This window comes from Blennius ocellaris, assembly GCF_963422515.1.
Source record: "Blennius ocellaris genome assembly, chromosome: 8".
Taxonomy (NCBI): domain Eukaryota; kingdom Metazoa; phylum Chordata; class Actinopteri; order Blenniiformes; family Blenniidae; genus Blennius; species Blennius ocellaris.
The window spans coordinates 12,908,627-12,932,647 of NC_137657.1; the positions used below are offsets into that span (position 1 = coordinate 12,908,627).

At 42.0% G+C, this 24,021-nt stretch overlaps 2 protein-coding genes across 2 annotated transcripts; both read left to right on the forward strand.

Moving 5' to 3' along the window:
• Nucleotides 1-225: 225 nt before the first annotated feature.
• ing4 (inhibitor of growth family, member 4) lies at nucleotides 226-4,200 on the forward strand. Its single transcript, XM_080500846.1, has 8 exons — nucleotides 226-286; nucleotides 728-799; nucleotides 1,878-2,044; nucleotides 2,144-2,258; nucleotides 2,374-2,485; nucleotides 2,593-2,737; nucleotides 3,649-3,710; nucleotides 3,825-4,200. Exons 1-8 carry the CDS (start codon nucleotides 250-252, stop codon nucleotides 3,862-3,864), a joined length of 750 nt encoding a protein of 249 aa, XP_080356972.1. The 5' UTR covers nucleotides 226-249; the 3' UTR covers nucleotides 3,865-4,200.
• Nucleotides 4,201-6,181: 1,981 nt separating this feature from the next.
• Nucleotides 6,182-23,783, forward strand: ncapd2 (non-SMC condensin I complex, subunit D2; the record flags this gene model as incomplete). The annotated part of the gene is made up of 31 exons (XM_080500682.1): nucleotides 6,182-6,299; nucleotides 6,383-6,458; nucleotides 6,540-6,598; nucleotides 6,675-6,850; nucleotides 7,326-7,468; nucleotides 7,855-7,982; nucleotides 8,087-8,210; nucleotides 8,332-8,479; nucleotides 8,988-9,185; nucleotides 9,269-9,403; nucleotides 9,490-9,577; nucleotides 11,030-11,240; nucleotides 11,374-11,492; nucleotides 12,502-12,696; nucleotides 12,855-13,029; nucleotides 13,288-13,372; nucleotides 13,535-13,671; nucleotides 15,151-15,283; nucleotides 15,688-15,763; nucleotides 15,852-16,058; nucleotides 16,262-16,422; nucleotides 17,582-17,693; nucleotides 17,798-17,921; nucleotides 18,324-18,479; nucleotides 20,610-20,787; nucleotides 20,872-20,966; nucleotides 21,089-21,169; nucleotides 21,777-21,960; nucleotides 22,060-22,228; nucleotides 22,320-22,439; nucleotides 23,571-23,783. 31 exons carry the CDS (start codon nucleotides 6,182-6,184, stop codon nucleotides 23,651-23,653), a joined length of 4,194 nt encoding a protein of 1,397 aa, XP_080356808.1. The 3' UTR covers nucleotides 23,654-23,783.
• Between the last annotated feature and the right edge of the window lie 238 nt (nucleotides 23,784-24,021).

Below are 24,021 nucleotides of genomic sequence, written 5' to 3' on the forward strand. Positions count from 1 at the left end.
CAACTTAAGACATATTGAACTGTTCCTGTACAGTTCATTTACACCGTGAATCGAAATGTAAACTTTAGTGATTACACTTGTTACATCCTTTCATTATAATGAGTGTTAATGGTTAGGTCTGTCAGATCTGTCTGATGCTGAGGTCGGAAGCAGACTTTGTGCTGGAGAGGCCTCGCGTGCTGTTTGGAATCAACCAATCAGGTGAGTCCATTTCGGAGACCGGAAACCGCCTTGTTTACATTTTCCAAGATGGCGGCGGGGATGTATCTTGAGCATTATTTGGACAGTAAGTTATTTATTACACTTCTTTAGTGTTGGAAAATAACTCGCCCGGGTTCACTTTATTTGTGTTTTGCCCATCCGCGAGCAACACGGTCGACGATCAGCTCCTGGGCCAAACGGAGCTCTGTAAGCGTTAACAGTCGTCCGACGGATTTGGGTTCCGTCTATTTGCTGGATTCAAAAGCGTCACAACCCAACCAATAAAGGATGGCGTTAGAAATCGCATCGCAATCATTTCATAACATTTTTGCAGAAATGTTTGAATTCTCTTCACAGGCGTAGTCTGTTTTTATTATTGCGGTACCCATTGAGGAACATGTGAAGCTCATTTTTCATGCTAATGGCAGACTGGAGCATCATTACACCAACACACAGCTTCGTAAATTATGATTTTCTCTGATGAATGGATTAAGGTCTATGTTTTTTCTCCTCTGTCTCTCACCAGGCATAGAAAACCTGCCCTTCGAGTTGCAGAGGAACTTCAATCTGATGAGGGATTTAGATCAACGCACAGAAGGTGAGACATTGATTTGAACACAAACACTGATTCCTAAATAATTGATCAAACAACACAACTTTTTTTTTTCCTTTTACATCTTATCTTTGACCACTGAACTGGTGTAAAGGTTCAGGACTGGATGGAGTACAGATGTAGTTTGCAGCTGTTTTCTGAGATTATGCATCACCTTTTGTTTTACAACCTCATTGTTGTTGTTTTGCTGTCAGTTTCAGTCATGTGTTCTTTGTCTATTCGTTTTGCTTGTTGTTATGCATTTCACCCACTGTGCTAACTCCACGCATGTTATTGCATTGCTTTGGTTGATTCTTTCTCTTCCTTTTTGGACAATAGTGGCACTTTTTGTCATCTTATCACTTTGGGATATTCCCTCAAGACTATCTCATGTCACAATTCATTTTCTGCACCTTTCATATTTATTTTTTGTCATTTAACATATCTGAGTAATTTGTGTCTTCATGTTTTTGGGTACAAGTCTGATCAATATACCCCTTATAATATCATTGTGTTACCATCTCTTAGAGATTATGTGCTGGGCTTTGGTATAATAATGTGTACCCCTGCTTGATCCTTCATAGTGTACTTTATGTATTTTACATTTAGATTTCACATTAATCACAATTTTTTCCCAGAGTTTGATAAAACTGCGATTACTCCTAAATATATAAATATTACATTATTGTATGAAATATAAACAATTTTAAAAGAATATAAGTAGAATAAATGCCTAAAAATAAATATGACTTATTCTTAATTCTTCTTAGACGAGAGTACTTTGGGAAGCATGATCTGTTTAAAAAAATCTGCTTTGTGTTTTGTTTTTTGTTTTTATATATATATATATATATATATATATATATATATATATATATATATATATTCATGTTCCTGCCAGTATAATTGCCACTTCCTGTGCCCACCATGAAATGTTCACAGATACAAAGTAATTGTAGTAAATTAAACTTAATTAGCAGTTCCGTTGAGTTTTCATCAGCAATGTCAGTTGTGCATAATTGGAGCGTCTCTGTAGCAACAACTCTGCAAACTAATGTTTAGAAGTTCTTGTTTCTTTTTTCAGATCTCAAAGGACAGATAGACTCTCTGGCTAAAGAATACACAACAAATGCTCGGACTCTCTCCTCTGAACAAAAGCTGTCCATCCTGCGGCAGATTCAGCAGTCGTACAGTAAATGCAAGGAGTTTGGAGATGATAAAGTGCAACTCGCTATGCAGACCTATGAAATGGTTCGTATCTCACAAAATGAGCCTGTTTTAATATGAAAATTGGAGCAACATGACATTTTAAACTGCAGATTCATTCAGCTCACGTCATGTTTTCTGCAGGTTGACAAACATATCAGACGTCTTGACACAGACCTCGCTCGGTTTGAGGCCGACCTGAAGGAAAAGCAGATCGAGAGCACAGATTATGATTCCACCTCCAGCAAGGGGAAGAAGGGTGTGTGTGCGCTTGTGTTTTTTTTTCTATTTTGTTGTTTTTGCATTCATGGCATTAATTGTCATTATGAATCTAAAACGTAATTAATCACTGGAATATCTGTGTGTAACTTCAGGTGACTGCAGACAAAAGGAAAAGAAGACGGCTAAAACGAGGTCTAAAGTGAAGAGTTCGGATGAAGATGGGAGTCCTAAGAGCGCTCAGAAGAAAGTGAAACTCCTTCAACCGTAGGTTGCGTTACTTCCTGACCTGCTTCTGCTGATTGCCGCTCGTTTGTAATTAACGCTTTCGCTGTTGCATTCCTTCTCCCGTACCGTATTTATTCTAACGCCAGAGGAGAATTCAACAGCCCCACGACCAACTTTGGGAATGTGCACCCGTCTGATGTCCTGGACATGCCTGTGGACCCCAACGAGCCCACCTACTGTCTGTGTCACCAAGTCTCCTACGGCGAGATGATCGGCTGTGACAACACCGATGTGAGTTCAGTTTTATGGCTCCGTTATAGATCCTGAAATTCTTCAATAATAAGCATTTTAAAATATCAAATTAATTTCATCACGAAGTCAAATGTGGCTTTCTTGAAGTTTCTTAGAGAAGTTTCCTCAGCTCAGATACAAAGAAGCTTTTTGAATGAGGTGAGACCACTTAAAAAAAAACTATAAGCAAGCCCAGTTGCATTTGTAGAGAAACCATTCCAACCAGTCTGTCCAACTTCCCAAAGACACTTTGGAAAAGAACGTGGACGTCTGTGCCCGGAGGTCTGCCAAAAACACAAAACCATGATACAGATAATTGTAACCAGTCTGCATCAGGGCTCATTACATGTGATCTGATCACATGTTAATGCCAGATGTTGTTCCTGATGCAATGGAGATGCATCCTATTCAATTCATTTGCATTATCTCCTGGTTTTCTCAATGGACATGTGAATTCAAATGATCTGTCCAAAAAAGAAAATGTATGATGCATTCTATATGTCCATTTATTTATGTTTTCATAATATGATTACCATTTCTGAAAGGTCAAAGCCGTACAGTTTCATAGCCCAGATCAAGAAGATTAATATTGCTGAAATCACACTGAGGTTATATGTAAGACAATAATAGATGCAGCGTATGTACAGACTATAGCTTATATTTGTTTTTGCGATGTTAGCCTTAATTTAAGAGTTTTATGGGTCATGTCGTCCCGTACGTCAGCCTCTGTGGATAAGGTCACTTTTGGCAGAAGAAGTGATTTATTAGCACTTGTCCCACTCCACGCATTCTCTGTGTGACGGCTCTGTTTGAACAAATTGTTTGTCCATTTCGCGTTTTGAAAATTGTGCTTTTGTCTGAGCCGAGAGCTCCATTTGTACAGCACTTAACAGTGTTTTGGTGTTTTTCAGTGCTCCATTGAGTGGTTCCATTTTGCATGTGTGGGCCTGACAACCAAACCAAGAGGCAAATGGTAAAAAACTCCAGACTGAATCAAAAATTGAGGCTTTTATCTGTGTTCACAATACAAAATGTGATGAGTTATCTTAAGTGTCATAACTCCTTTGTGATTATTTGTGCTTTGCAGGTACTGTCCGCGCTGCTCCCAGGACAGGAAGAGAAAATAAAATCACCTGCTTTACCTGGAACAAAGAACAGGGACACTAATTTGATGAGAAGAATATTTCTTCATTAGTTAGTATGATTTTTTTTTTGTTTCTCATCTTCCTTAACATTTGGTGCTTTTTTTATTTAGTTTTTTTTTGTTTTTTTTTTTGTTTTCGTATTTGCCTTAGTCTGATGCAGCTTGTGTGAAGGAGCCAAGTCGTTACAGATGTATTTAATCTTTGGTTGTTTTGTCTTTAACATACATTTTTTTGTTACTTTTGGTGCTTTTATTGTGATTTTTTTTTTTTTACAATTTGTTTTATGAACAACTAAATTGAATAAACACTACAACTGCCCCCAACGGTTTAACAATCAAAGTCTCCATGATGCTCTACTCCGTATTCACATGCACAAAACAAAACTCTGAAAATAGACCATTGATGATTTTCATGCTTTGTTGTTTGGTTAGTTTGTTGTGCTTCGCCTTTGAACTAGTCTTTTTTTTTTTTTTTTTTAACCAAGAAAGCATACATGAAGACCAATGCTGCATTCTGCCAGTATTAGTCATCTGTGGTAGTAAGTTGGACCATTTAATACTAACATTTGACTGAGTGCTGCATAGAAAGTACATTTTCTGAAAAATATTGTCATTTCTGTAGCTGAATCATTGGTACCAGTGGAGAGGGGCTGATTGTGTTGTCAATCATTTGAATACAGCTACTACCTCAAAAAACAAGGCTTTGCGTTGTGGTCCTTAAATTTCTTTTTTTTAATGCTTTTTTACCAGCAACTATACAGAATGTCATGTTTTGGGCATTTTTATAAAAAAATTTGGTCCTTTTTTCTTCTTTTGTCCATACTGCCTACTCAGGAATATCCTAAAGCTTGACCCTCTGAGTTATTAACTCATTAAATTCCAGTGGCCAACAGTTGAGGAGAGTCTGGTTTCACCCCATTTTTATGATTTTTTTTATTTTTATGAATATCTCAGGAACTCACACATTGAAGGACTTTACACAGATATTCCCTGAATATATAAACCCGAGGGCTTTTCAAGGTCACCGTGACCTTATAAAACTCCTTATGGGTCAAAACTAAAGAATGTTGTCACTCGTGATCTTGATCTTTTGATCTTGATCTTTTGTTTTTCCACATGATTTGGTTTTCTGAGGATATTAAATACAGTGAAATGTCGAGGGGGTATCATTAAGGGCAAGGCAAATTTATTTCTCTCGCACTATTTAAACACAAGGCAATTCACTTTAGTGCTTTGCAAGGAAATAAAGGAAATGCATTACAACAAGGCGATTGAGAAAGACAAAATATAGAATAATTAAAGTAAGAAAAATCTATTGTTTAATGGAAATCCTGAGCAAACGAGTGTTTTAGAACCGGATTTAAAAGAGAGTGAGAGTGTCAGCAGTCCTCGGGTGTTCAGGTAGTTCGTTCCGCAGGTGAGCAACGTAGGAACTAAAAGCTGCTTCACCTTGTTTCTTCTGACTGGGGAACACCTGGTGCAAACCTCAAATGTGCAGCTTTCAACAGAACGGTTTTGATGATGAAGGTATTGTGCTGGCCGTCAGGCCGTCTTTGCCGCAGATGTAATACAAGTCTGAACAAACATTAATGCCAGCAGCAACTCTGTCGATAGCAGCTTTTTTTTTTTTTTTTTTTTCTGGTTAATTGTACTCTGTTGTTAATCATAACGTGTCAGCCATGACCTGCAGTAACCCTTGCGCGGTAGTGCTGCCGCCTGTCCAGTAGGGTGCGGTGTTGCTTCACGCTTCACATGTGACGTAGGGCGTCGTAGGATTGGCGCGAGCTCCGAACGGATTTTGAAAACAGGACCGTTTGTTTTTGGCCGGCGGACGGAGCGGCTTTGTTTTCAGGAACACGAATCGCGGATTACGGGACTGCAGTCGTCTTGGGTGAGTTTAATGCTTATCTGTTGTTTTGGGTTGATAGATGAATTGCGCTTTAACCAGCTTCCTGTAAACGTGTGCACGAATCTGACGAGCTAACAAGGTTGGTTAGCCGGCTAACTCTATTAGCATCGGCGGCTGTTTGAGGAGCTGTCCTGTAAACAAGGTTTCAGGTCACAAGAAGCAACTATGTCGCCTCATTTGATGCATGAATTTTAATGTGCTACTTAATTGCAAGAATTGCCAAGTCTCTACCTTTACGTACCAGTAGTTGTAGAAGTTGCATGTACTGATCGGCACGTTGTCCTAAAACATTTTGAAGCTAGTATCTGGCAGGGACAGAAACGGTGTCATACCCACTTAAACTTTGAAATATCCGTAGTCGCATTGTTGTTTTTTGATTTATGATGCAGGGATGTCGTTTGACTTCTTTGTGCCGGTGTACGTGGGGGACCTGGTGAAGACTGGAGGGATCAATCAGTACGTCGTTCAGGATGTGGTCTCCCCAAAACAACTACCATCCAGTCTCAGTAGTAAGTAAATCACTTTTAGAAGTTACTTCTTGTATTATTTGAGTTTTAAGAGCAATGTATTGATAAACGTGTCATTCACACAGGATTCAAGGCAGCATTGAGAAGCCAGGGGCCAATGTGTATATTGGAGCACTTTGACACCGGCTACAGTGTGCTACAGTAAGGTTTGCGCAAGAAGTACATGTTCAACAAATTGCCAATGATAACCACACTTAACTGGGGTGATGTCATTTATTCAAGGCACTACAATTCAGTGGATCTGGTTGTGAAAGAAGATGTTCTGGAACTATTGATACAAGGTAAGATCTCTTAGATATTTTCAGAATTTTTCCAAGTCTCGTATGGTATGCTCAGTTGTTTTGTTTTTCTCCACAGTGGTTAGTGGCCTGGCCACTTCCCTCCCAGCACTGCTTGTCTCCACGACCCTCTCAGCAGCAGAGCGCAAAGAGAAACTGAACGCCGTAAAAATGAGCGTCTACTTGCTCTGCAAACTCACAGAGAGCCTTGAGAGTGACTCATGTAGACAAAGTATTATCACGGCACCTGGGAAGGTATGAGTATTATAAGATATGTATTTATAGTGGCTATTAGATCAACGTATTCTGTGTTTAAAATGTCCAATGATGAGACCATGGCAATTTTTTGAGTGTCAGACCGACGGGCTGCAGTCTCTGGTCTGCTGTTTGGTGGGTAATCTTGGTAATGCAATGGAGCTTTATTGCAGTGCTGTAAGGGCTCACGCATAGTCAAATTGTCATATTCTCCAGCATCATGTCCCCTCAAAAGAAATTGAGTGGGAGTAATAAGGAGATGACAAACAATGTATGAATCTTGGTTTGTGTTGTGTGAATGTGTTTGTATCGGCTGGCCAGAGGCTGTGGTCTTAGTCTGGGTTTGACTCGTATGAATTCTAGTCTTTGGTAACCTGAGGACAACTGATTTACATTCTCTATATTTTTGTTGTGATTGCAGTTAAAAAAAACGTTTAGAATTATTTTAAATGATCATTGTTCATTTGTTGTGCAGGGTGGTAAAAAAGGAAAAACTGGCGAAGGACTGCAGCAGTGGGACTCTGAAAGAGAGGTGGTTCTGCAAGCCCTTGTCCAGCTCCTTCAACTGGATATCCGTTCCCTGTGGAGCCTCTCATTGGTTGAAGAAGAGTTCATCGGGTATTCTGCTGTCTGTCAAGCTGTAGATAGGACAGGAGTTTTACTGTCACATGTCAGTTGGTGTCATTTCCTACTTATTTTTCCGGATCTCTTCCCACTATTGACAACATTTTATGTCTAATTGGCCCTTTGCCAGTAATGTAAGTTTTCACCAACTTAGAGTATCTGACTATTAATTAAATGCAATGTGATCATTTCCACACAGTCTCTAAACGTATTTGTCAGAAGAGAGTAAATCACATCTCAGAAGAAACACTTATTTCTTTTGTCACTACTCATTGTTTTATCTTTGCAGAGCTTTGTGTATTTGAATTGTACTTAACCTGTTCGCCATACAGGTCATAACTCCCAACATGTACACTTTTATTTCTCCTTGTTCTCTTAAGGTGTGTGGGCTGCTGCTGCTACAAGCTCCTTGAAAACCCAACGATAGGCCACGTCAAGAGCAAACCCACCCGCGACAGCATAATCCACTTACTGGCGATACTGATCAAGAAGTATAATAACCTCTTGGGTTAGTCTGTCACTAATGTAAAGCACCATTGTAAACAAAAGTTGTTCCTGACATTGGAAGAATATCAGAGTGGATTTGATTTGTGTATCTATGAACTCCTACAGGTGCGGCAGTGAAAGTGATCCAGATGTTGCAGCACTTCGAGCAGTTATCATCAGTGTTTGCTCAAGCTGTATTCGTGTGGAGCACCGAATATGGAGTCAGAGCCATCATCGGAGAAGTAATCAGGTCTGAGCAGGATTTGATTGTACATTTGAAATCGCCATTTATTAATTTTTAAAATTGGTTTGCCATGGCAAATGTCTGTTTGTTTGGGAGATTTATTTATTTTTGTACCTCTCTCATTCAGGGAGATTGGTCAGAAGTCAAGTGAGGAGCTTGCCAGAGAGGGCTCAGGGGTCAGGTCTTTTGCCACCTTCCTTTCGGAACTCGGCACCCTTGTGCCGGAACTTATGATCCCCTACGTTAGTGTCCTCATCACACATTTGGAAGGAGAGGTTTGTATACTGAACATTTAATCATTGAGTGACAGCTCAAACTTTCAAGTTTCAAGAAAACATCTCTTAAATAGAGTGACCCTTTCATTCACATTTTGCCCTGTGATGAGACTAAGGCGAATACGAGCTTATTGAATGAGAGCTGGGTGCCTCTTGCCTTGACTGGCAGGTAATCTTGGCAGTGCAGGGGAGGTTTCCTGTTCTGCTGTAAGGGCCTGCCGACAGTGATTTGGCTCAACCTCCATTACTCCTCTCGAGTCGGAGTGGAGCGATTGGTGGGATGAGGCCAACAGTGTGTGTGTTTGTATGTTCTGTGTGTATGAGTGCAGAAGGCGAGGAGTTCAACCAGCTCTCTTTGCTATTCAGTCAGCAATGAGTTATTTCTTTGGTAATCTGAGGGCAAACTTTCTAATTTAACATGTTTCATTCATTGGTGCCAATGTACAAACTGACACTTGTGAATTTGTCTGGATGAGAAACGGATTTTCTGTTTCCAATCGTCTCCCAGAGCCATTCGATGCGCGTCGCTGTCTGTGAGGTGCTGGGAGAGATCCTCGTTCGGGTCCTGTGTGGCGACGGGCTGGACGAGGCCGGTAAAGCCGACCGCGATCGCTTATTCGAGACGCTCCAAGAACACATACACGAAACGCATTCTCACGTCAGAACGCGCGTGTTGCAGGTCTACACGCGCATCGTCAACAGCAAAGTATGTATTTTCAATGTGGGCACAAAGTGTGTGAGCACGAGATCAAAGACGCTCCTGGTGATGACAAGTGCCCTTGTGTCCAGGCTCTGCCCCTGTCCAAGTACAGTGAAGTGATGGAGCTCGCCGTCGGACGACTGATGGACAAATCTATAAACGTGGTGAAGAGCGCAATCCAGCTGTTGGCAGCTTTCATTGCACACAATCCATATAGCTGCAAGGTAGTGCCGCGGAGCATCATTAAAACTGCGAATGTTAGAAATGTTAGATTTCATTGCAACCTGAAATTGTTCTCGTGTCTTTGTAGCTGAGTAGTGCAGACTTGAAGAAGGCACTGGAGAAAGAGACGGTGAAACTCCGAGAACTCAACGGACAATTGGAGGCAAAAAGACCAGGTGAATGCAACACTTGTGGTCATTACAAAAAGGGCTTTAAAGTTTCTGCTTTTAGTTTTAATTACAGTTTTGTAACGTGAACAGTGACATTTTGTTTTCATGAGCCACAAAAATGTATAATTTTTTTTTACATCATCTCCATGATGACAACTTTGTGTCACACATTTCAACTACAAAGCAAATCAAAGTGCTTTTCATTTGCAGACGAGAGAAATGCACTGCAATTAGGACAAGAATTTGAATTGAAAACAAAAGATGATATAAAAGCGTTATTTAAGACCGAATGAAAAAAAGAATAGAATAGCAACACGGGTGTCAAAGTAGCAGAGCTGCATAAATTAAACGAACGCTTCACTGGAAGTTGAAAGGTTTTCAAACTAGTTTTAAACCCAGACTTGGAGGATTTCCATGTATTCTGTATTTTCTTTGAGTCTTTTTGATTATATGTAATGCATAACAACAAAAATCAACCTTTTGCTGTGTCTTTATATTTTCTCGACCTGGGAACAGACAGCAAGTTTGAGCCAAAGGATCTGAGCGGTCTAAATGTAGAGCTTAAATTTTCTATAGATTTCTCGAGCAGCATTAGTATTTCAAAGTCAATTTTTTTGAGTGATAGGAAGCCAATTCAACGACCCATTGGTTAATTTGTCAGATTACCAACTATTTAAAATCTTTTGATTTGCTTCTTATTGTTTGATAAAACTGTTGGCTGGTCAGTTTTTTTTTATGTTATGACACGACGGACAAAAAGCGGTCAAATTGTCATCTGTGGTATTTTTGCCGTACTTAATAAAAAAAAAAAAAAAAAGCTTTTTCATGGCAAGTTTCCATTTCGCCCAATGATGAGACCAAGGCGAATATGAGCTTCACTGAATGGGGGCTGGGTGCCTCTTGCTGTGACTGGCAGGTAATCTTGGCAGTGCAGGGGAGGATTCCTGCTCTGCTGTAAGGGCCTGCCGACACTGACTTGGCTCATCCCAAATTATTCCTCGACAGTCACAGTGGAGTAATCACGGGACAAAGCCGACAATTTTTGCACGTGTGTGAGGGGGAAAAAACAAGCACGGAGGTCACCCAGCTGCCGCTAAATCTTCAGTAGGCTGTGATTTGCTTCTTTGGTAATCTGAGGGATGAAAGTCAGAATGGAATGAGCGTGCCATGTCTGTCACTTGAGGAACTACCATATTTGTCACATTTTTTATAATTGAGATTGAAAGTGATCATGTGTTAAAACCAATACTGTACATGTACAACTTATTTATGCAAAAGAACTGACTTGTGTTTGGTCTTTTATCAGTTTTAGTTAGAATATTGACAAAGTCGGTGATCAATAGGGAAGTTACAGTCAGTCCTACTGCACTGGCTGATTTTAGCTGGATGCTCTTTAGATTTTATCCTATAATGGCGGATATTTTGATATCATTATTTTTCTTTTCCCCTGTGTGCCAGTGGCAGTGATCAAGGCCTCGGAGCTGTGGGCAGCCATGGAGCCTGAGCTCCTTGTTACTGTCAGGGCAGTGCTTGAGCCCACAGTTGATGAAGAGATGGAGCGTCAAGATGAGGAGGAGGAGGAGGACAGGGTTGCGGAGGAAGAGGAGGCCGAGGGCGACAGAGCAACCGCAGTGAAAATTGCTCAATATCTCCGTGTCAGCAAATACAGGTGATGCCAATCATGAGTGGAGGCCTGGGTAAAACTGGACAGACGGTGTCACTGCATGTAGGATTGTTTCCTTTCACACTGTCAAATCAGTTTTCAGTTTGATGTGTCAAATGTCTTTCTACTCTCTCAACAGGGATGCTGTTAAGCTTTGCATAAGAGCTCACAGCAGCTTCCCAGAGTCTATGATGTTTTCTTCTCTCTCCACGCTCACGTCTGAGAATCTAATGGACACTCTGGCGCTAATTTTTAAAGGTAATGGCTGCACTATGTTCTCTCAGTGCACTTCTTTTAAGAGAGGGTCATTAAAGTACTGTTTAAGAGAAGCAAAACTCTCCATCTTTGGGTTCTCTTCGGACTTAGAACTTCCTTTGGAATCATTTTAATTAATTTAGATCGATCGGTCACTTCTTCCTTTAGGAGAGGATGTGTTTTACAGCACTAAAACATTATATATGTCAGTCATAATAACGCTCTTATCAGTGGATGATGGAATATGACGCACAATGATGAAAATACTTGAAGGATGTCCGTTACTGTGCCATGTTAGGTTACTCAGGACATATTTTCAGTGTCACACACTCACCTTGCAGTGGTAATCAGATCTACTTAGAGAGAAAAGAAATGGAAGTTAAAGAATGGTTCTAGAAAATGTTCTATTGAGATGTTTAAAGACAGGTAACCACTTTTGCAGGACCAGTGCCTGTATCCACGAAGAGTCTCAGTCTCTCAGGGAGCTCCTAACTGAGCCTAAAGAATTCCTAGCAAGGAATCTTGGCTTAAGTGATTCAGGAACTTTCTAAGGGCAACTCTGAGCAAGGAGTTGACAGAAACTTTTATCTTAGTGAGGTGTGGTCGACGCCATTTCTACGTATGATGCAATCTGCTGAAAGCTGTGATTGGTTGTTAGAGAAAGGAAAGGAAGACGGGGGTGGGCACTGTGTTCCTTGTTATGAATGGACAGTAAATTGATTAATTTAAACGTACGGAGAACATCTTTCCTTTCTCTTTCCATCATCTTGTCTGTTTAGGAAACTCTTCTTAAAAGTCTCCCTTGCTCTTTTTAATGGTTTTCCATCCTCGGAGATCTCCTAGGGCTTAAGATGCTTTGTGAACTACTTTTATCTTTGGGAAAATTATAAGAAAAATCTTAAAATTTGAGGCGTTCTAAGATTAATTTTTTTCTAAGCGTGACATCATAAAGAGCTTTGTGAACATGGGCACAGGTTACTTATCAGGGTGTGTTCCCATGTATCTCCCTCAGGGTCTGATGAGGACGTCTCTGAACTCAGTCAGAATCTCCCACCGACCCCACAGAAAGAGGCCGAGACGGAAGTTGAAGGGCTGAAGAAGCAGGAGACGTTGGTGCAGTACCTGAAAGACACGGAGACCTTCACCTTACAAGTGGAGAGAGCAATCTATGTCATCAACACCATGCTCTACTGTAAAACAACCTCAGGTAGGCGGCAAAGTCCTGCAGTGGACTCTAACAGTTTAGCTTCACATGAAAAAGCCTCCAAACTCTAGAACTTCAAAGGCAAATTTATATTTAGATAATGAAATGAAGCTGAATAATGTGCAGGTTTGCCCATTTCGCTGTGTGTTTTGTGTTTTCAGTGGTCCACGAGGCGGTGCAGTTTTGTGTGACCGTGTGCGAGTTCGGTGTTGCGAACTCGGTCAGTGGAGTGAGAAAAATGCTTCCTCTGGTCTGGTCCACTGATGCCTCTATTAAAGACGCTGTCGTTCAGGCCTACAGACGCATGTATCTGATCCCTCAAGGAGACACCGTCAGGTCTGTGAAACCACCCCGGATCCCATTTACATGTCTGTGCATTATCCGAGTACCATTTTCAGATGATCTATTGTTGGCTGATGGCAAAGGGATGCTGTACACTTTGTGTTAAAAAAAAAAAAAAAAATCCTTTATAAGACCTTGAATAGGAAAACATAGTCTACTAATCTACAATTAGGAAAGAAAAGTACATATTGTTTTAAAGACAAGTGGCTAAAATTCTATATTGTGATTGAAGCAAATTAAATATTTTATTAGGGTGAAATCCCAGACTCTCGTCGACAGCCTGTCTGAGTTGATAGTGGACGCCTCCTTGGGAACAATCCAGTGTCTTGAAGAAATTGTAAGTGATTCATTAATTTCTTACAGATGAATCATTACTGTGTATGGTGATGAAAAGCACAATATTGACTGACGTTTCCAAGCAGTGTTGAAAGGTTCTCTGTATGGAGGTTTTTAAATACGGAGAGGATCGTAACCATACTTACTTACTACTTCTCTGCAGGTGCAGGAATTCTTCGGCAGTTCCAGCAGCCTTCAGTCCACAGTGATCCAAGTGTTGTGGGAGAGATTTACCGGCAAACGAGAAACGTCTGGATTGAACAAACGAGCCGCGGTGTTACTGCTGGGCATGGCTGCACGGTAAGAGGCTGGCCATGTCATTGTTGCTCTCATGGAATAAGAAATTACATAATTTGAAAATATGTTTGCGGATCCAGTCGAGAATATTCCAGTATTCTTGCCTCTGACTACGTCAGTATAGTGACTCAGCCACATTTACCTTGAATTAGTTCACCAATGCAAGGAGAGTTTTGACCACATTGCATGAATAAATGTATATTTTGTGTTTAAGTCGTGTTGTATGGATCATCGGTTGGACTTATTTCAGTGACACAAAACATGATATTTGATTTGTGCATTTAAAAATAAGTGGTTATATCGATCTTCCCATCACCTTTTCTGTATATCCCAATAGTATTATCACATCCTTTATTGTCTCAGGCAAAATGAATATAAACAGGATAGTTGTACTCTGTGATGTAAAGTGTTTGTATTTTTTTTCTCTAAACTTATGAAGGGCCATTAATAGAACTGCTTGGCTTGTAGTTGCATGTGCTATTGTGAATGCGGTTGAAGGCTTGTTTACTGGAAGAGAGAAGTTTAATTAAAGCTCTCCTGAGATTAAGGCCAAATTCACAGATTCATCACCGATGTAGTTTTCACTTCCTTATAGTATCATTAAAGTCATATTTCATATCATTTCTTTTTCACGTGCCAAGTCATAAAATACATCAGAATCGTGAACGCACTCGGCAAAGAACATTAACGCTCTGACTAAAATGTTATGAAGACGTGAATAAGATTTATTGCAATGCATGCTGCATCGGCGTGTATACCTTGAGCATTTGCCGCTTCTTTAAGAGTAGAACTTTTTATTTTTTTACTTTCATCACACGTAAAGGGGTTATCATTGTCTCTGGCTCGAAAGCAATTATTGCATATTCCATGTTTTAATGGCTAAAAATATACACACAAAAATCACTGTTATAAATTGCAACAAATGTTTTTGTTGTTTTTTTTTTTTTCTAAAAAAAAAAAAACAAATCTTGCCCGGTATTTTTCCACATCCTTTTAAATTTAGTACAGCTTCAGCTTCTTGACATCCTACAATTCCACTCATTAGCCAGAATATAAACCCAGCCGGAGCTCCTTGTCATTACAATCCAAGTCACGACCATATAACTAGGCCTTTTGCCAGTGAATTATATATATTTAGTGTTCCTTCTCAATTTACCTCAAAGACTGCCATTGCCGTAGGGAAGAGTGAGCGAGCGAGCAAGTGAGAGAGTAAAGAGTATTTGCAGTCCACCCACACTGCTGGCGCTCGTCATCCAGCTTCAGCAGCATTCATAACCTATTAAACCTCGTGCGCTTCTTCTAACCTGCACTCCTACTTGCATTATCTGGGCGGCAGCCCAGTGCTGACAAAGGTCGACACAGAGCTCTTGGGGTGACGGCGAGCAGAGATGTTACTTTACATAATCCCACTATCGTTTGAAATTGTACAATATGCACTCTAAATGTCTTTGAAAAATCTGTTTCTTTGTGCTAATGTAACAGGGCGGAGAGAGAGGTGGTGCTCAGCAATCTGGACACTCTGTGTTCAGTGGCTCTGGGAGAAAAAGTGACCGAAGACTTCCTTCTGGCCAGAGACACAGTTATCACCATTTGCAGCATCACTGACCATGTCAGGGTAAGAGGACATGAACCACCGTCTGCTCATCAGGAAATGACTCCGGTTTCATCTTGATTCAAACCTTAGGGCAAATCTACTAGTAAGACCGGGTTTGAAATAATGTTTGACATCCGGAGGCATTTAAAGAGCTTCAAAGATGTCGATGGCATTTAATCGGAATCAGACTTTTGTCTGGTGTTTGTGAGCATCACGTTAAACTGAAGTGAGACGCCTTGTGGTTTGAGAGTCAGAGATCGCAGCAGTAAAACAATTCAACACAACCGGTTTTCATCAATGATTTCTGCTGAAGGTACTTTAGAGCAGTGTTACATTTCCTGTGAAAAAAAAGCTACGGCTGCAGTTTAAAAAGAAGCAAGTGACTCGTAACATCATGCTCACCTGCCCTGCTCCGTCTCTTCCAGCAGTCCAAAGGCGCTCCGTTCAGACTGCCACAGGATCATCAGCTGTTCACATGCCTCACACAGGCCATTGTTGAAGGTAGACGCCTGGATTCTTTCGAAGTCATGAGTTTACTGCTTTTGTGGGTTTCATCTGTTTGAGTTTGTCTGTGGCTATTTTCCCCCAGGTGTTGTTATGGAAGATCCTTATTGGCAAAGCTTCATGGAGCAGGCGGTCCGCCTCGTCTACTTCCTGGCTGAATCCCCTGACCAGCTGTGCTCACGCCTGCTGCAGCGAAGCGCTCGACTTTTACTGGATCAAATTGCCGAAGGCGGCAAAGTCGATAAAGACGTTGACCAAATACAAGATGGATCCCAAGAGTCCAGTGAGCAAGGTGAACAAGGTCAGTCCCCTGGGTCTGGGGTTTTTTGTTGTTGTTGTTTAGTTATTTTTTGCGAACGCCATTTAGTTTTCATTGTGCATGTAAGTAAAGGCTGACATGTTTGGATATTGACCGTGGCCCTGCATGTCTGGTCCCTGTGCTTTTGTCAAACGATCTCCTAATCACACACGTCAACGTGCGTTTTTCCGGTGCAGTGAGCTGCGTGAGTCTGGCCCAGCTGCTGGCTCTGTGTGGCTGCGTGGCGTTCTGGCAGGTGTCTCACCTGGAGCGCAGCGTGAGCGCCGAGCTGCGGAGGAGGAGAGGAGAGATGGAGGAGAGGGAAGAAAAGGAAAAAGGCCCCGGAAGCAAAGCAAAGGTAACCCGTTGTGCAGCCGTTTTGGGTTCTGCCATTGACATCAGACAATGGCGATCTACAAGTTGGTTCAATCTTTTCTCCGCTCACACATTTTGTTTCCTTTTCCAAACCGTTTCCTGCCGTCATGTTGCTTTCAATAAGTAATTGTTTGATTTGTAACAAAAAAGGCCCTGTTTTCAGCATCAAATAGGTCACATTGGTCCAATTTTTTTAATCTAAGTGTTCTGAAGCATGATTTCTGCATTACATGTTTATTAGGCTCTTCACAATATCAATGAATGTACAGAGTGTGATCACAATCTACATGTTTTCAGAAGTAGTATGTCAACAAATTTAAAGTTTCAAATGAAGCCAAAACAACTCCCTATGTGGCAAAACGCTTTTTGACATGTTGCTTGATGAGATTTATTTTGGTGTCACAGCCAGATGAGTAATCAATTTCAAAACACCAGGAAATGGAAAGATGATTCCTTGATTATCGCTCGAGGGTGTTATTTTATTTATTTGTTCATATTTTGCTCATTAGAGCAAAATTAGAGACTTTGTATGTCACTGTCGCGTGGTGCGCATCCATGCAGTGCATTTACTGTCAGTGACCTGATTTCTGGGTTTCCACTCGTAGAACCAGTGTGAATATTGAGTGACACATGTCAAGGATCTTAAGTTAACTTGCTGTTGCTCTCTTAGGATGTAAAGAGTGTTTGCATTGGGTCCAACCTGTAATTCTACCTTCCGGAGCTGGACATTGTTTTCCTCTTTTTTTTTTTTTTTTTTTACCTATAAATGGCAGGCAGGTGTGTAGTTGATTCATAAATATTGATATTAAGTGTTGTACACCACCACCGTGCAATCTTTCATTTTAACGTCAGATAAATATTAGTCCTCAAACGGTGGAGCAATTAAAGGCTGTCATTGAGGTGGGGAGATTATTTCACTGTATGAAGTTTTTGCTTTAAAGACTTTACATCCAATTGCTTTTCAATATTTGAATTTTATAATGAAATCACTTGACGATGCAGGAATCACAACACACTTTATGCCCTTGACCCAACATGAGGGACGTAATGTAATTTGACCATTGGCTGCTCTTCTCTACTAATATTGCTCAGTCCTATCCGTTTTTGTAAAGTTGGTTTAAAAGGTCATGACTTTCCGACAGCAAACGGCCAATGAGAGCGCCATGGAGGAGGAACTCGGGTTAATCGGTGCCTCTGCTGAAGACACGGAGGCTGAGCTCATAAGAAAAATCTGCGAGACCGAATTACTAGCCGGTGAGACGAACCTTTTCCTTTGCTTTTTTTTTCCTGTATGGCATTCAGCTGGAATTAAAAATCAGTTCTTCATAATGGCCTTTTTATTACATGAACGCGTTTAGAGGAGAACCTGCTGAGTGCATTCCTTCCCCTGCTGGTGAGAGTCTGCAGCTCTCCGGGACGTTACTCCCACCCTCAGCTCACCACGGCTGCCTGCCTGGCGCTCTCTCAGTACATGATGATCAGGTAAACAACGCCTCATTTCCCACCGTGGAACTTCCTATATAGTTTAATGTTTATTACACATAAACCGAAATGGTTAAATCTTGTTAAGTCATGAAATATACCGCCTGAGGCTGTGTGAATATTACATGGTCTTTATTTACAGTGGCTTGCTGAAGCATTCATACCCCATATGCATGTGTTTGTCCCAATAGAGTCTCAATAAAATACAATGCAGCTAGGGTATATAACATGTGCTCAGTGTCTTACAGTATCACAACAGTTTTTACACTGCAGATGAAGTGACTGTTGTCTTTATTGAAACGTTTCACGGCAAAGGGATCAATGATTTGACTCTGACTTGTTTTTTACACTTTGAGCACCTAATTGAGCAAGGTTAATTGAGTTTCTGATTCCTGGCGTCAGCCCTTCGGCTTGTGAAGCAAACCTTCGTCTGATGTTTACGGTGCTGGAGCGCTCTGCTCTCCCTGTGGTCCGGGCCAACGCCATCATCGCCCTCGGAGACCTGACGGTCCGTTTCCCGAATATTTTGGAGCCCTGGACACAGAACCTCTATGCCAGGTAACTGCTCTTTTTTTTTTTTTGGGATGTATTGTTAATGTATTGTACACTTGAACCATCTTCATATGGATCCCACCGTGACGTCTCGGTGTGCGGTTCTCCTCCAGCCACTGAACGGTTGTTGCCGTCACGAATCGTGAGGCTCCACTGAGCCACATGATGGAAAAAGTTTTCTCTTTCAATCACGGCTTTTTTTTTTGTTCAGGGGGTGGTGTGGACAAACTTTGATGCAGCGCGTGTGGTATAGTGACCTGTGTGGTTGTCATGGTTACCCCTCCCCCCCATCACTTTGTGGCTTTTCGAGAAACCCGCCTCCACTTATGAACTGGGGTGGAGCCACAGGCACGAGCACTTTCAGACAATGAACGTCTTAATTACTACTGTGTTGCAGCATGTGACTTCAACTAATGAGTGGTATATTTGAAATAACTGGTATGTTGAGTAAGCAGGTGGGGGGACATTTTGGACAACCTCAAAGGACCTTCTGAGGTCCGTGCTCGATGCTGCGCTTTCATTATGAAAACACTTAACGGTCTCTCTGCTCCTGCAGCACTGAGTTGCACTGGTTTCTTGTAGCCAACTTGGAAGCTGAAGTTCTTTTTTTGAACTGCGGTTTTAATTATATTGGGGGTTTTTTGTTGAGGTGTTTAGGACATCTGAGGCATTCAGTTCTTTGTGATGCGTCACTGCCCTCCCAGTGTTTTCTACCTGATAAGTATTTCATAGTATTCCTTAATTGTCTCCCGCCCACCCACACCTCCACTGTTCTTGAGGCTGCGGCCCTGGAGCCTCCTGATAAGCGCATTAAGAATTAATTACCCTGTTCATTGCTGTTGTAAGCCCCTGCACTGGCATGTGGAAGGACCATGTAACGGTGTCTGATCCTCTGCCAGGAGTCCTGCTCTCTGGCATAAATGGGAAATGGCTAATGAGTTTCTTTTGTTCAGTGGTATTGGGTGAGTGTAAGTCCATATTGGTGTCAAGAGTGCTATCAGATTTCCCCGTCACCGTCTTTCCAGTGCGATTGTGTTCAGCCAATCCCACGGCTGGTTTTGGTAATATTCTGGCTAATTTCAGTTCTTCTCGGTAAGCTTAATGGCCTCTGGCTGGTGAATAACACACACAGCTGGAAAGAGATTTTTTCTTCTTCTTCTTTTTCCCACTTCCAGTCACATTTCTAGCCATGCTGGTAATGTATTTCCAGGACTGGCAAACTAATCTTAACTGATTTGCTGATCACCTGAAGTTTGTGTCGGCCATCATTCAGTCAGCAGAGTGTCTCTGATCAACACGTACAAAACTTGCTCCAGACATTCAGGTTCTCTACATGGTTTATTGTAATGGTTTAATGTAGCGCCGGTGTTACATCATGCGGCGCTAACCGCTTTTAGATTAACTGCCTTCAAAATTGTCTCTGATGTGTCTTAAGCTCAGTGAGTAACTTCAAAACCTTACATCACGCTGTGTTTTGCAGCAACAATCAGAGTTGAACACAATGTTTGCAGTGTAAAGAAAAAAAAAATTCAATTTATTAAAGGTTGGACACTTAAAAGACACATTTCCTCCATTAAAAACTGGAGTGTGCGTGAGCCACCAAGACAACGCTGCAGCAGCCTGCACTAACGACCTCCTGCTGAGGAGGTGTGCTGCATTCAATACAGTGAAGGGGGGAAAAAACATAGTTTTGTCTTCAGTTCCAAAAACGGAGGTAGACAGAGCAAGTCCAAGTGACAATCTTGCTGTGGTGTATCAAACCTAATTCAAAAATAGAAACCGACTCCTTCAATACCTGTGGGGGGGAAAAGGAGCAGCCACATAACCGGTAGCATGGTGTCGTTCTAGCTATTTGTGTGTAAAACAGAGAATATTTATTATTATTGACTACCTATGTCAAATCCATAGTGTCAGTTCAAATGTTCTTTCTAACTCAAAATGGCACTGGAGAATAAATATATAAGTATTGTGCTCTAAAATAAAAAGTTGTTCAAACAGGACCTGGCTGTTAAAGGCTGCTGAATCTTCTCCTTTGTGAGACATCATCATCGTGGCTACGTTCACCGTGAGCTCAAAGCTCCACTGTGACTCGGTGCAGTGAGTGACAGTAATTAAATGTCTTTCCCCCTCTTCCAGGCTGAGTGATGAAGTTCCCTCAGTGCGGCAGACAGCTGTGACAGTCCTCACCCAGTTGGTGCTCAAGGACGTGCTCAAGGTCAAAGGTCAAGTCAGCGAGGTGGCCGTGTTGCTAATTGACCCCGAGCCGCACATCACCAGCTTGGCGTTGAACTTCTTCAACGAGCTGGCCATGAAGGTACCGACGTTCAGGACCCTGGCGGGGAGCTTGGATAATTGGCCAGGTTTCTGATTCTGTCCTCTTGTGTTCCCCCCCCGTCAGGACAACGCCATCTACAACCTGCTGCCAGACATCATCAGCCGCCTGTCTGATCCAGAGAGAGGCATGAGCTCGGAGGACTTCAACACCATCATGAAGTGAGCTTCTTCCCAATATGTGGTCGTCTCTTAAGACGCGTGCACACACCGCAGCAAGATGAATCTTTCACTGTCACGAAATGCGTCTGTTGTGATGCAGCATTGTTTGTGTGGCGTTACAGACAACTGTTCTCCTACATCACTAAAGAAAGACAGACAGAGTCTCTGGTAGAGAAACTGTGTCAGCGCTTCAGGACTGCCAAGTGAGTACATCCCTCCCTCGCTTTCTCTCATCCTCCCACCTCTAACCTGCACCTTCTCCGTGTCTTTCTCTCCGTGGTTCCCCCTCTCTTCTCGGAGTGCGTTCCGCACGCTTTTAATTGTGGGAGACGCAGGTGGGAGGGTGCGCGTGTGCGTGGGGGTAATTACTGGGTATTTCAACAATTAGGCGAGTTTGACAATTAAAGCAAGTTCACAGTTCAGTTCCTCTGTCGCCTCCAGCGATATCTTTCCCGTTCACTCATGATGTCATGGAAACCATCCCGCTCTGTATATTATTCGTGGGAATGGAGACGGAAGAATTGGTCGGTCCGGGCTTCAGCCTCTGACTCATAATCCATCCAGCCCCAGTGTATAAAGGAAGGACGTCTTGTATTACACAATGGCAAAATTAATTTAGGTGGAAGAGGCTCCTGGGAAATGAGATTTGGCCCAAATGTCAGAGCAATGCCATGTTCATGAGCAATGAGCTTTTTTTTCTTCTTCTTTTTCTTTTTTTTATAGTTCAGGACGTGGGTCTATAATTCCCCTGCATTTTCCTAGTGTTCTAATCAGGTTTAGTCCCTGATGTCATGTTGCCTCTTCCCTCAGGACAGAGCGCCAGTGGTGCGACTTGGCCATGTCTCTGTCTCTGCTGTCCATGTGCGAGCGCGGCTTCAAGAGGCTGCAGGAATGCTGGGAGTGTTACAGCGACAAGCTGACGGAACCAGGAGTCTACCAGCCGCTGCTCTCCATCACCGCCAAGCTCCGCCGTGGAGCCAAGCCACAGTTCAAGGTCCAGCATGTTACGTGTAACGACGTGTGCCGCTCACGTCGATATATATATATATTTTTTTTTTCCTTCGATCGTCTCACCTGCCGCTCTGTTCTCCAGGCTCAAGTAGACGAGTTTGAAAAGCGTCTCACTGCGGTTCACACGCGCGGGCTGGAGAACGTGGAAAGCCCCGAGATGGACGAGGAGAACCAGAAAGCAGGAAGCTCCACTGAGAAGACGGCCATGCGTACCCCTCTGCCCACACGAGGCCGTCAGACCTCAAAGAGAGGTCCGCGCTATTAAAGGCCCTTTTAGATTTAAACGTTCAGACGCCGTTTGTCATTTGGGTTGATTTCTATATTTATAATTTTTCCTCACAGGTCAGTCTAAGGCGTCAGTTTCCAGCCGTGGCGACGACAGTTTTGTGACGCCTCAGAAAACTCGTAAGTCCAAGAAACCTGTGATCAGCTTCAGCAGTGATGAAGATGAGAATGAAGAAGGTGGGTGTGGCTATAATCTTCTGTCGCCTTTATCTGTAATGGCAACACACCTTTACGGATATTTCTGTTCATTTTCGTTCTTTAATAGCCACATTTTAAATGTCGCATATGAAACATTTACTCACTGTTGTAAGATAACTGCACTACTAAGTAATCAGTTATTTTACTTTGTCTACTTAAATGAATATTCAGAGTGGAAAATCCCCAAGATACTCACTTAAAGCAAACCATGACCAATTTACTCCCACATTATGAAGGCGCTGCTGCTCAGTGTTGTCATTTTGCTCTGGTGACTAGAAATAGTTAGATAAGAAGAAGGAAAGCCCCCGATTTATAAGCATTATCGCAGAAAACACTAAATGCTGGAACATCGTCCTTTTGCATCAAATAACTAATTATATAAGACCGAAGACATCACTTTCACTACTGTAACGAGGCGCTCTGTCACCCACAAGGGTGAAGCAATGGTTTTCACAGTTTTTTGTTTTTTCTTTGGGGGGGGTAGTTGTTTGTGGCACAAATCGAAGCCTTTTTCTTGAAAACGTTGGTAGTTTAATTGTTTTAGAACTTGCTGATTGGCTTTGCAACAAGTCAGTGATAAATTTGAGATCAATACAATGAAGGTGAGTATTCAGACCACTGCACTGAGCCTCGCTCTGCAGATTAAAGCCTGCTGGACTACAGTCGCTCTGTAGAGCCGCGCAGCGCAGCAGCACTAATCCAAGATCCATCAGCCCCTGTCTGTCAAACGGTTCAGAGAATTCAACCTGAAAGACAAGAACCCAGTAAAGATATCGCACTTATCAAACAAAGTGGATCTGGAGTGTTGATAAGCTCAATTCACTTGTCTGACGTCATCAATCTGGCCCAAGGAGTGACCTCACGACCTTTGACAACAGCAAAGGTTTAACTCTGCAATCAAAGTAAAAACTGGCAGTATTGTTTATCATACACCTGTTTTTTCATGGGAATCATTTAGATCCAATGTGATTGTATGTGGAGGTTGACCCTAAATGAGTTTGTTGCCGAGGCCTTCAGTCTGCATTCAGTCAGGCCTCCAATCCCAGGATCAAACCGTGAACCAGCATCCTGATCAAGATCTAATCCTCCCCTCATATTTCCCTCCATCAGACGCTGTGATGGCAGAGAGCGAGACGCCGAAAGTGACGACACCCATCCAACGCTCCTCCCGAAGAGCGCGCCTCAGGAACTGATTTTTAAATTTTTAATACCTTTATATATACTTTTTTTTTTTTTAAATACTGTTTTTACTTCATTTATGCGATTTTTGTTTAATTGTCAGTACTTGGCACCAAGTAAAATAACATATTTTGCTCTTTTCAATAAACCACCTTGTTATTTCTACAGAAACTTTGTGTCCATGCGAGTTGGTTCTCTCAGCGCACCGAAGAAATGTGTTGACGTTTGTGTACCTCCAGTAAATTTATGCCATCATTACTAGCAGCTTTGAATGTGGGCTTGTATTATGTTTGGACAGCGGTGTTTAATGGGCTGCCACAGCTTGCCCAGACAGTGTTACTACTTCACAAGCTTCGTCCCTTTATTTATTTCTCCCACTTTC